Consider the following 12776-nt stretch of genomic DNA (forward strand, 5'->3'; position numbering starts at 1 on the left):
CAGCAAGTGATGCATTGCACACTGCACCTCAAGGCCAATAAACAGCAGAACAGTAGTGGAGGGGGTAGCGGGAGTTGCTTGCATTGAGAAGTAAATAATATTGTGGACAGTGCTCAAAGTGAGAGAGAAGCAGGGGTTGGTATCACTGTAGCTAGCAAAATTTTCACACAGCATCCCCACAGCTGTCTCATTGTCACTGTATTAAACCATAGGAGCATCCCCTAACCAAAGCTAACATTTTCCACCTCAAGCGCTGACTGTGCGAGGCACAGAACCACATCCAGTTCCTTCTGCCATGATTTCAATACCACACTGCACACTTACTCATGAATCAGATGATGAGAGAATTCTCACTGCATGAACATGCTCCATCCTCATCCTCTTCTAATGCTACAGTACTGCTGCTCACTGTGAAGTCCACACATATGTTACAAATATGACTGATCATAGGCGTAGCTAGAACTTTATATTTGGGTGTGCACAAAGAAAAAAAAAGAGGTCTTGTACCTTTTTAATAGCATATTTTGCAACACAATCACTTGGTTCTTTAACTGCACTGATGTTTGTAAAGGAATATAAATTCACTAAATGACAGTGTTGGAAATTTCTGAATATATGTACTAGAAAAATAAAATTGCATAGAAATTACACACACAAAAAATGTTCATAAATGTTACAAACAAATACATCAAAATACACGTCATCTATAACAAGAGACGTCTGTCAAAAGGTACAATGTTCTTAAACTCATCAATAACTTCATTTACATCAATAGACTAAGCTTTTTCCTGTTCCACAAAAAGCAAGAGCAGGGCTTCCAATCTATCCTGCTTCTGAGTTGCTCTTAATTTAGTTTTAACTTGGGTAAGCTTGGAGAAAGCTATCTCTCATATGTGTAGCTTGTGACAGGTATAGAAGAAAAGTGCTGTAGTACAGAGTAGAATGCAGTAAATATCTTATTTCTCCAATGACATCAAAATATCGAAAAACTATAGACACTCGTTTCATCAGTGATAATGCACACGTTTGTACCAAGTAATGACATGTTCAACTTCTTACAAACTGCCGCTTATTTTCTCTCTTATTGAAATATCTGTATTTAATTAACTTTAATAAAGCAGCCCATTAGGGTGTGCCATGGCACCCTCTACGCCTATGTGACTGATTGATCAGGCCTAATCTAGCTTGAGTGTGGACAGTGGCATGACCAAAAAATTTTGTTTGAACAAAATATTTTCAGGTAGGCTCTACTATGTTTATTTCCCATGTTTCTGCAATATGTGCAGACACTGTTGTATAACCTTAACTTTCACACAAGGCAAAGGTAGATTAATGGGGAGGGGAGCAGAGGGATGATCCTGTCTAAGACTTCCAAAAGTAACAATACAACGAAAACTGGCGCAAGGTATATAGGAACCTCTGCACCACTCTGAAGCCTAGACTCAAGTGATCACCCCAGCAATGTCTAAAATTGACTCTAAATCATCATTCAGCATAAGAGGAACGTGATCACCACTTTCAATACCTAAGAGAGATAGCCCATTGTATGTCTAAAGAGGTGATTTCCCTCCTTTGAACTCTAAAAAGGTGATCGCCCACTTTGACCACTTTCTCGCTGATATGGTTAAAACTAACTATAAATTTTAAATTAACATAAGATTAAATTACTCACCACTGATATCTAAAATTACTCTATTACAAACAATGATCAATGTTTGATGAACCTAAAGGCAGCAGTTAGAAAAAGGTAATCTGCTTCCTGTGAGAGATCATTAATCCACCACTGACAGTAAGCAGACACTTTCTTTAAGGTGAAAGCAAAATATTACTAAGCAAATTTACAAAAGACTGCTAAATAAACTAATAATATTTAATATTTAATATTATTTCCTGGTGAAAGAAAAAAGTTCAATCTAACACTAAAAATCTATTCAGCTTCCCAAATTTGGCTTCCAATTACATAATGCTTCAATGTGCAAGTTTGTCTGCTCTCCCAAACAAAGTTCACAATAGCTGGCTCCTATGTTGAGCGACAGTCAGTTTTGCAATAAATTTAGAATTAGTCACAAATTCTATGCACAGTCACAATAAGACTGTTATTTACATCCATTCACTATTTATTTACAATTTAATGATTCTCATCTGTTGCAGATTTTATCCAAGGATCTCCTACTGTATGCTGACACTCAAACAGTGGAAGACATTGGCCCAAGTGTGACAACATTCTCAATACCTATAGCCTCAGATATGGCACCCAGCTTCAAAATAGTTGTTTATGACATCACAATACTAGGAGAAATAATTTCTGATAGTGTACTTGTTCCAGTTGAAGGAATAAGCAGAAATAAGGTAAAAAAATCTGTAAAAGTGTGCTAAATGTATATTTTCAAACAGAAATATAATAAGTTATATTTATATATTTTACATCAAAGCAGTAGATAACAAAACATCACATGAGAACCAGAGGGACATAACTCCAATTTATCAAATTTACAAGAAGAGAGGAAATCATGTATTCTATGGATGTCCGAATTAAAAAAGTCAGTAAATTGGAGATATGTGACCAGGGCCGGCGCTAGTCATTTTGCCACCCTGGGCAGATGATGCTCTCTTTCGAATGCCCACCCCCCACCCCCTGGTCATTACGCAGCAAAAGGAAATTGAAAATCAATATATTCCTAAGTAAAGCATCAAACTATAAAATAAATAATGAGACTTGTTATACTATTTCAATACTATTAAGTATAAAAGGATATCTCGCTAGACCACAGTTAAACTTTAAAAAATGTGACACTAATTTTATATTAATATTATAGAGGTGCAAAAAAAATGCAAGACTTGAAAATTTTACAGACAAGGTGATATATTTAATCCAAACTCTTTGTGACATGCTTGTAATTATAAGTTTTGTAGAAAATTGTGTATTTTCTCCTTGCTACAACATTTCTAACACAGAAAGAGTAATTTCTTTAACCAACTCGCCATGAATAACGTAATGTAACATAACGTAAACTGTACAGTCATTGTGCACACTGAACATTTCCCATGATTTTGTGAAATTTTTCTTCCACTTTGATCACAGGCATATTCTTCTGACTCCCTGTAGCACTTCACGAGATTTTTTTTTTTTACTATTCCGATCATATTCAATAACGTGTGTTGTTCCCTCTGGCACCAATTACAGCATGCATCCTGTGAGGCATACTCCTTATGATGGTAGCGATGTCCTGCTGGTTGATTTGCTCCCATTTCTGTCTTAGGACTTCTTGCAGCTCTTGCAGGGTCTCTGGGGCACGATGGCGAACATTTCTTCCTAAAATGTTCCAAACATGCTCGATAGGGTTGAGATCTGGACTACGTGCCGGCCACTGCATAACTTCAATTCCAACATCATTCAGGTAACAATTGACACATTGTGCTACATGAGGACGTGCATTGTCATGCATGAGCATGAAATTCTCACCAATGTAGTGAGCAATAGGAATAACATGATCTCCAAGGATTTCTTCAATGTAGCGGTGTGCCGTGAGTGATCCACCATCCACAAGAACTAGGTCTGTTCATGCAGTCAAGCATATCCCTGCCCAAACCATCACAGAGCCACCGTTGAATGCTGTCCTTGACGAAAATGTGCACGGTAAATACCTTTCTCCTGTCCTTCTCCAAACCTTTTCTCTTCCATCTGGAGATCTAAAGCTAAATCGAGACTCATCAGAGAAGAGAACTGCTCCCCACTGCTCGTCATTCCAGTCACTATGGTGTCTTGCAAAACGCAAGCGATCCTTTCGATGTTTTCTTGTCAGTTCTGGGCCAGTAGCAGGTCTCTTGGATAAGAGTTTGGCATCATGCAACCTTCTTCTCACTGTCCACTTGCTGACATTCACACCTCTCACTTGTTCAAGCTGATTTCTGACTTCAACTGCAGTCATGTGGCGATTACGGAGAACCCTAAGGCGCAAAAACTGGTCATCTTGCAGATGTTGACCGCCGCCATCAGAACCCGACCATCTAGAGTATGTACCAGGTGGTTATAATTAAAGTGACGGTGTTCAGAGTGGTACCGCACGGGATGTAATGAGAGTATCAGTCTGAAACGTCGTAGATATTCTAATGAAGCAATGCGCTCGCGAATTATGCAAAACAAAAAATTAGTTCCAATTCTCGCCACCAGGGTAAAAAATGGCGCTGTAAGTAGTCAAAACGTGGAATTTTCCGTAACTCTGACGTCAAAGTCCGTGACATTGCCTAACCATTGTGTGAGCTCCCTGGTTGTAGTTGGTGACGCTTGTTGCTTTTTCCTTTAGTAATGTTCATGTAATTCGAATAGTGAAATTGTAGCGATATTTTATTACAAAGAGTATTGTTTTCTGCGATTTATAGTGTTTTTCCTGTAACTATACCAAGTTTTTACTGCTTACAGCGCCATTTCTTACCCTGGTGGCGAGAATTGGAACTAATTTTTTTGTTTTGCATAATTCGCGAGCGCATTGCTTCATTAGCGTATCTACGAAGTTTCAGACTGCTACTCTCATTACAGCCCGTGCTGTACCACTCTGAACACCGTCACTTTAATTATAACCACCTGGTACAAAGCTCTCTGTATCTCTGGATGGTACGTGAAATTGTGGACGGTGTGGTACGCAACACTTGAGCAACATAACGCAAACTGCGCCCATCCTCTACCAATGCGACTGCTTTGGCAGCATCCTCCATACTTAATGGCATCTTACCTCCTTCAAGTGATGGATTTCACATGCAAAGAAAGAAGACACAATCAGTGAGTGGCAATAATGGCTTATTTGCTTTTGTTGTTGAAACAAACAAATTTTATTGCACAAGAATGCAGCTTAATGTGTATGTCATTGTGGTTGGGTATACACTTTGTTACCATTGTTGGGCCATTGTTGAGCTTATTCTGCTGCTGAATTGTCTTTATATACATTGTTGTCAATTAAAGTTATAAAAACCTACATAGAAGCACAAAGTAACGGTTAAAATTGGCATGTCATCATATTTATCAATATTTTTGAGGTGTTGCATTTTTTAAATTTTTTTTTTTTTTTGCACCTTAGTTTAAACTCTCTCGCTCTCTCTCTCAAACGTATCTCAAATGTAACAAATATTAGGAAAGAAATGAAGGCTTGACTTCATATGTTTACCGTTGTAGGTCTGTGATATACAGGGCTTTCCGGGCTGATGATACAAACTCTCAGGGATGATGGAGAAGGGCACATGTATCAATTTGAGATAAGGAACCCTGGTCCGGAAACGACTTAGTCGAAAGTTATAAGTAAAAATCGGTGTATGAAGATGTAATACTTTTATTACCTGCACAAGTTTCACAAGCTGCTACATTCACAACAGTTGTTCAAAGTGGCATCCCCCAGCTTCGCTGCAGACATGACATTGTCGCACAAAGTTCTGGTGTACTTGTTGGAACAACCCCGGGGTCGTTCGAATAATGTCACAGGCAGCGAGAATTCTTGCCAGGAGATCTTCTTCAGTCTACTACAGGTGTCTCGTACACAAGACTGTCTTGTCATGCCTCATGTGCGACCATTTGGACAGTTTTATTGTCGCCACTTATTGGAAGGAGTGCATCATAGACCTCTCCCACTTGATATCTCAACGGGGTTAAGGCATTGAATCTGCTTTCCTGTGGCACTCAGTGGTTTTAAAGTGAGACTACTGATATGTTCCTTGAAAACTGTGGGTTGGCATATATTAACATATATAATATAATATAATACAATACGTATTATAACTTTCAAGTTTTCAATAGGCTTATTTTTTTCTTTTCAAATTTTTCTGCCCTGAAAATTTTCCGCTCTGGGCGGTGGCACGGTCCCTCCTCCCCCTTTCTGCCCACCCTGTATGTGACTCAACCTTATTGCTAACGCTTAGAAGTGGAGATATGTTGATCTGACTCCAAATACAGCTCTTCAGAGAAGCTTATTTAAACAAAACTGGAAAACTTCATTTTTGGAGTTACGTTTCTCTGGTTCTGATACGATGAAAATGTAGAAATAAATAATGTGACATTAATACATTAATTTTGATTGAAATAAGTTTAGTAGTTTAATGGAATGACCATAAATATTGTAAGGAAGGGGGATATGACCTTTTTTTAGTAGTTGATGCTGCATTTTCTCATAATTTATAAATTTTTAGAAAAGTTGGATCAAAGGTTAGGTGGGAGGTGAAACCCCCCCCCCCAATCTCCTTGGGCATACCACTTAATTGGATGCGTATACCACTCCGTATAAGTGTATATAATCCCTGCCCACCATATTGCCCAAATTTAAGTCCACTTTATCCTCAGATTGGCTCACCGGGACTGGACCCACAGTTTAAAGTGCTTTCAAATTACAAAAACACACAAATTACTTACATGTATTCTCTAGGTCTCATTTGCACAGAGGCATTTTAAATGTCATCTTGAAATATTAATTGACAATGCCTGAGATCCTGAAAAGCTAGTACTGGGACAAAAAATTCCTGTCTCAATCCCAGTTTTTGGAAATTATTTCCGTAACAGTTGGAAAATACAAAATGATTGCATCTTGAAAATGGTTAATTCTACATGTTTCTGCACTATAAGCGTCTAAAATTTCTTGGAAATGGAAATTTTTATAACAGAAATGTAAACACAGTGTGTAGAGCTTGAGATTTTTGCAGTGGTGGGAAATTTAAAACTTCTAGTCCCCCAAATTTTCCAATTTAGTCTGTAAGTGGCGAATTTTTCCTATCCCAACCCAATCCTGAGCAAAAAAAATTCCATTCTATCTAGCTCATAAGGAATACTTTGTGTGTGTGAATAAATTTGAAATTTATATAATTGCATTAAATAAAAGTACTTTTGAATTTAATGTAATATCTATTTCAGATTAAGCTGGTTCTCAACCAAGCTAAAGATCACACCAAAGACACAGTTGAAGCAGGAATGTTTGGCGATCCAGGCTCCATATTTGCAGTGCACGCTTTACGATCTTCAGTGTATGGAACACAGGCAGAAAATGATCTGAGCAAAGCAAGAGTTTTGAGAAGCCTTCATGCTTTTGAAAATTTCACAAGGTTTGTGCTTGCATGTATACATGGGACTAATGACATGTTAACCAAGACACCGCACTGGAAAAACACTCTTGGCAAGAAAAGCATGCAAATATGGAAAGAAAAAAAAATCTGAGCTTTTGCATCAAATAATATTCACTTCCTTATTGTTTTCACTGAATATCTTATTTTCCAAGTCTCTGACTCAATGCATGAAAGAACATCGCCAATAATGCAACCAGAAAATATGTGAATGGGCAGGTTGAAAGATGTACGAGAGAAAGAAAATATGTTAGTTTGTTTCCATTAAGTCCTTTTTTTTAAAACATCCTGTAAGTTTTTACTTTGAGAAACAGAAAATCCGGGGAAAAATTGGCACATACCAGGTGTGCCGGTTAATAATTCTTAATTAATCCGAAAGAAAACAAGTGTATCTGGGGAGAAAGGTAACAAATGCTTTATTCAAAGTATGCACCATCGCTAGCTATACATTGTTCCCATCTGTCCGTCAAATTATGGATGCCCTTCCAGAAAAATCGTTCACATTTTGAGGTGATCCAGTCAGCAAGCCCTTGTTCGACATCTTCGTAATAGTTGAAGTGTTGCTGGGAAAGTGAGTGAGACATCGATGAAAACAAGTGGTAGTCCGAAGGGGCTAAGTCTGGTAAGTATGGCAAGTGGGGCAAGAATTCCCAGCCAAGTGCAGAAATGGTGTGTGATGAGGCATTGTCGTGCTGCAAAATCACTTTTTCGTGTCTTGTCACCCAATCTGGGCACTTTTCGATCAATGCATGGTTCAAATTGATGAGTTGTTGACGGTAGCGAACGGCATTCACTGTTTCACCTGGTTTCAGGTGAAGCTCATGGTACACCACACCCTTCTGATCCCACCAAATGCACAGCATTGTCTTCCTTCTGAAGCGATTCGGTTTTGCGGTCGATGTTGAAGGTTGTCCTGGGTCAACCCATGACTTTTTGCATTTTGGGTTCTCGAAGTAGATCCATTTTTCATCCCCAGTCACTATCCGATGCAAGAAAGACTTTCTTTCATGCCGAGAAAGCAACACTTCACACACCATTTTTCGCTTTTCCATTTGTCTGTCGTTCAGAGATGTGGAGCCCATTTTCCTGCCTTCTGGATCTTTCCCATGGCATGAAGACGATCAGATATGGTTTGGCGAACAACATTTAACTTCTCTGCCAGTTGTTGTTGCGTTTGCATATCATCTTCGTTCAACAGTGCTTGCAATTCGGCATCTTGGAATTTTTTCGGCTGGGCCGGTCGATCTTTGTCTTTAAGTCAAAATCACCACTTTTGAATCATCGTAACCAACACACACACGCATCTTGCATTAGGACATTGTCACCATACGTTTCCACAAGGATACGATGGCTTTCACTCGCGTTTTTCTTTTGATTGAACAAGAAAAGCCGCACATGCTCCTTATGGTTTGAAGGTCAAAATGTTTTCCACACAAACCCAATATCACGATACTCGCACTCGGTTGCACATCCACGGCGTTTTGACAGGTACTGTCCTGGCAACACACTGACATAACAGTTGAGACTGTGCACCAACCCTTGCTTCCAGCGCCATCCAGCGACGAAATTAAGAATTATTAACCGGCACACCTGGTAATAGCATTATTGGGAATTATTTTGTACTCAAGAAATATTTTTAAAAATGCATTATCTTTTAGCCCAAAAATGGTCATAAACAAACAAAACTTGTGTAGCACTGCTGAATGAATGTGAGGAGAAAGTGTAGCCACATACACATAAGAAAATTCCCCTTCAGCCTATCTTTACTTTCCAGATATGTCTCATATATGTCACAAGTAAAGTGCATATTTTGGGTAACATTTCATTTAATTTCTGAGTGTTTCATCTGTTGGGGAAAGTGAGGATGTGGCAGTTTTGGTTTTGCCTAATAGATGGCAGTGTGTGTGTGTGTGTGTATATATATATATTCTATATTATCTATGTGCTTCATGTATATCATGTGTAAGGCCAAGGCTATGTAATAATCATTATCAACTCTTAACGTAATTTACTGATTACTGACTGGAATGTTTTCCATTACAGGGCTTTACATAAAGTGACATGGAGGTCCAGACAAGGTGAAAAACCAGATGACAGTGTTTACTTCCAGTCAATGAATTATGGAGTTGATAGTAATAGAACCTTTGACTATGCTGGACTTGTCGTGTTCACAGATGCTTATGTGCCAATAATTCCTGGTGTTGGTAAGTAACTGTAAATTTTATTTGTTGAAAACAATAAATTATTCTACTCTCCAAATAATTATCACACAACTATCTTTTCACATAACAAATATCAATTTGTCTTTACTTTAATACAACATTATTTATTATTTAAAGTGCTGAACAAATTGATTCTGTTAAGCCTACAATATTTATGTATTTTATGTAACTTATCTTTTATTTTTATTTTTGTATATTACAGAAACTTGTAACGAAACACTCGGGTATGTGCCTTGTCTTACAAGAGGATGTTTCTTAAAAGAACAGAAATGCGATGGAAGAAGAGATTGTACAGACAGCTCAGATGAAAGTGACTGTGAGTACCTGACATTGAAATATTTAGAATTTTAATTGCAATGCTTATTTAGGGATGAGACAGAATAATTAATAATTGATACTATATTGTTAATGGCAACATTGCTGATAAATTTACCTATCCAATATTTCCATAAATAGTATGTATCCATGTGCATCATTCTATTAGTTTTTATGAATATACACTTCTTGTAACATAAATTACTAATAGGCAACTTTTTTTCTGACAAAATATCCATCAAAACCATATGTTAGAGAGATGATTGAATCAATCCGTTTCTTTATGAAATATCTGCCATTTTATATCTGTGCTTTATCAGAAAAAAAATCATAACAGTACATACCTATGAGATACAAATGAGCAATATTAATGCACATTTTCAAATTACAAAATGAAAAATCAAATCAAATGAGAATGCTCCACAAAACCTGGAATTTGTCTCCAATCTTTTAATAGTACACTATTGTGATGAACAATTGCTTTAGAAGACGTTTACTAGCTTTTTTGCTCTTAAACTAATGGAAATTATAGGGTGTAATCCTCTGTAGTGTGGTTGTGAACGTAAGTGTTGAGATGCATATCAAAATACAATAGAGCAACAGTTTGTTCCATATTAGTGTTATACCTTGTGTGGGCAAATTCAAACTCCTATGTTGTAACTCATCTAGGACAAGGACACATTTGGTTTGGAAAAAATGGTAGGAAAATTTATTCTAGTAATAATATTTTTTTATTTATTACTTATGTGTACAGCATAATATTTACTTCAATTTTCCAATGAACTGCTTTGTATCAATAGGCTCGCAAGATGATGATGACCAATTTGAGTATCGAATTACAAGGATGAGCAGATTTACAGTAAGTATGTTCTCAATGCAAAACAAACAAAAAAAACTAATAATAATAGCAAACAATTTTTTTCAACCAATACTATGTATTATTTGGAACCATGGTGGTGTAGTCAGTAGGGAGTCTGACTCCCATGCGGAAGACCCAGGTTCAATTCTCGGGGCTCACCCAGCCTCAAATCAATGGGTACTTGAGGGCAACCCTGGGGCAACCCTCACCACCTCCAAAATGGCCAAGATCGAGAATATGTGGAGACCTAACCCCACATCTCCTAAATGTGCCTTCACTTTACCTTTATTACTATGTAAAAATTTTAGATTATTTTGGTGTAATTCTCACTTGTGATTTCCCATATTTCAAAAATATTCTTTATTTTTCCCTCCAGTAGACATTTCAAAGTAATCACTATCTGCTTTCAATTCTATTTAATATCAGTTCAAGCTCGAAGTGATATATTCTATATTTATTCAAGGTCATCTTTAATATGCCACTTAAATTTATTGCAGTTATTTGTAAAAGTACAGCATATTTTATTTTGGTGGATGCATTTCAATGCAACTTTTTATGTTTTAGGATTTCTATGATTCAGGCGGAGGAGATTGGGCTTGGGTGCACACAAATATTGGACACGACGGAGATGAATTTATAGATCTGGAAGTTCCGAAAGCAACAGAAGATTGGTATTTCAATGCCTTCAGTATTAGCAAGGAACTTGGATTTGCTATGATTGACAGTCGGATTGTGGTGAGTTGTGAGTGTCAATCACTATAAAAGATGGGTTGAACTTGTTGATGAAAAACATTTTTTTTACTTTAGTAACATCTGACCTGTGATGAAGTTTCACAGGAAGCAAACAAATGTAATTAAACTCTGTTTTAAAAACTTTATGGTACCCCTTGGAGGGCCAAGGCCTACCAAGTGGCTTTTCATTGGGAGATTTGTGACGAACGGATTTATATGTAAATTCATATTTATGTATAAAGCTGAGGTCAGTCATATTTTGTATTATCTTTGCATATCATGGCATGGAGACTCCAAAAAAAAAAATAAAGTTTTTATTTTCCATATTTGTACATACCTTCTGTCAAAAAAGTACCGGGAATTTGTAATTTAAAAGACCCACGCTAATGATTTTTTTAAAATCTTTTTTTCTGTAAGTTGGTAGCACTGTGCTTAATTACTATGCCAAACATGAGCGCGATCTATCAACCAGTTTGTTTACAGCAGCTGGTTGAATCAGTCCACTTCAGTAGTGTATCACGATTTTTACAATGAACAAAATTATTGAACAAAGAGTTTGCCTTAAATTTTGTGTTGTGAATGGAATTTCATGTGCTGACTCGCTAATAATGTTAGAAAACACTTATGGTGAATCAGTTTTATGTTATGGACTAACGAGTGGTACAAAGCGTTCAAGGAGGGACGAGAGATCGTCAAAGACATGCCTCGTTCTGAATGACCTTCGACCTCTTCAACTGATGAAAACATCAAAAAGTGAAGGAAATTGTGCTCGATAATCGCCATTCCAGCTTAACAGAGATAGCTAGTGACCTTAACATCTCTCACAAGTCTGTTCGTTCGATTTTGGTGGATATTTTGGGCATGAGACACGTCGCCGCATGGCTTGTTCCAAAAGAGCTGAATTTTCTTCAAAAACAGTACCGTGAGCAGGTCTCTTTAGACATGTTGGATCGCACCAATTCTGATCCCACATTCATGGAACGCATTATAACTGGTGACGAGACATGGGTCTATGAGTTTGACATGCAAATAAGTCAACAGTCATCAGAATGGAGGAAAAAAAAAAGCAGAAACCGAAAAAAACCACACATCAAAGTTGCTCAAAAGTCAAGGTGATGCTCATTGTTTTCTTCGATACTTGTGGTTTGGTGCATCATGAATTCGTTCCAGAGAGACAGACGGTCAATAAAAAATACTATTTGGCCGTATTGAAGCGTTTGCGTGAGAAAATCCGTCAGAAACGGCCAGATTTGTGGAAGAACAATTCATGGATTTTACACGATGATAATGCGCCATCGCATAGAGCAACAGTTGTGACCGAATTTAAGGCTAAGAACACAATAAATATCATCGATCAACCACCATATTCACCAGATCTGGCCTCATGTGACTTCTTTATGTTCCCAAAACTAAAATTGCCACTTCGGGATACCTGTTTTGACTCGATTGAAGCCATAAAGCAAAATTCGTGGTAGGAGCTGAAGGCCATACCGGAAAGCGCCTATAAAAAGTATTTCCAAGACTGGAAAAAACTCTGGCATATGTGTGTTGCATCA

General features: G+C 37.5%; 1 protein-coding gene across 1 annotated transcript in view; it reads left to right on the plus strand.

Annotated features, from left to right (window-relative positions):
* Window positions 1-12776, plus strand: part of LOC146001640 (CD109 antigen-like) — a 127074-nt gene that overhangs the window by 80103 nt on the left and 34195 nt on the right. The window contains exons 10-15 of the mRNA XM_083139220.1: window positions 2152-2349; window positions 6887-7074; window positions 9136-9296; window positions 9517-9630; window positions 10430-10488; window positions 11053-11223. Of these exons, the coding sequence (XP_082995346.1) occupies window positions 2152-2349; window positions 6887-7074; window positions 9136-9296; window positions 9517-9630; window positions 10430-10488; window positions 11053-11223 (891 nt within the window). The remainder of the gene's footprint in view (window positions 1-2151; window positions 2350-6886; window positions 7075-9135; window positions 9297-9516; window positions 9631-10429; window positions 10489-11052; window positions 11224-12776) is intronic.

The sequence above is a fragment of the Lepisma saccharinum genome, chromosome 17, assembly GCF_977018435.1.
Source record: "Lepisma saccharinum chromosome 17, izLepSacc3.1, whole genome shotgun sequence".
NCBI classification, from domain to species: Eukaryota; Metazoa; Arthropoda; class Insecta; order Zygentoma; family Lepismatidae; genus Lepisma; species Lepisma saccharinum.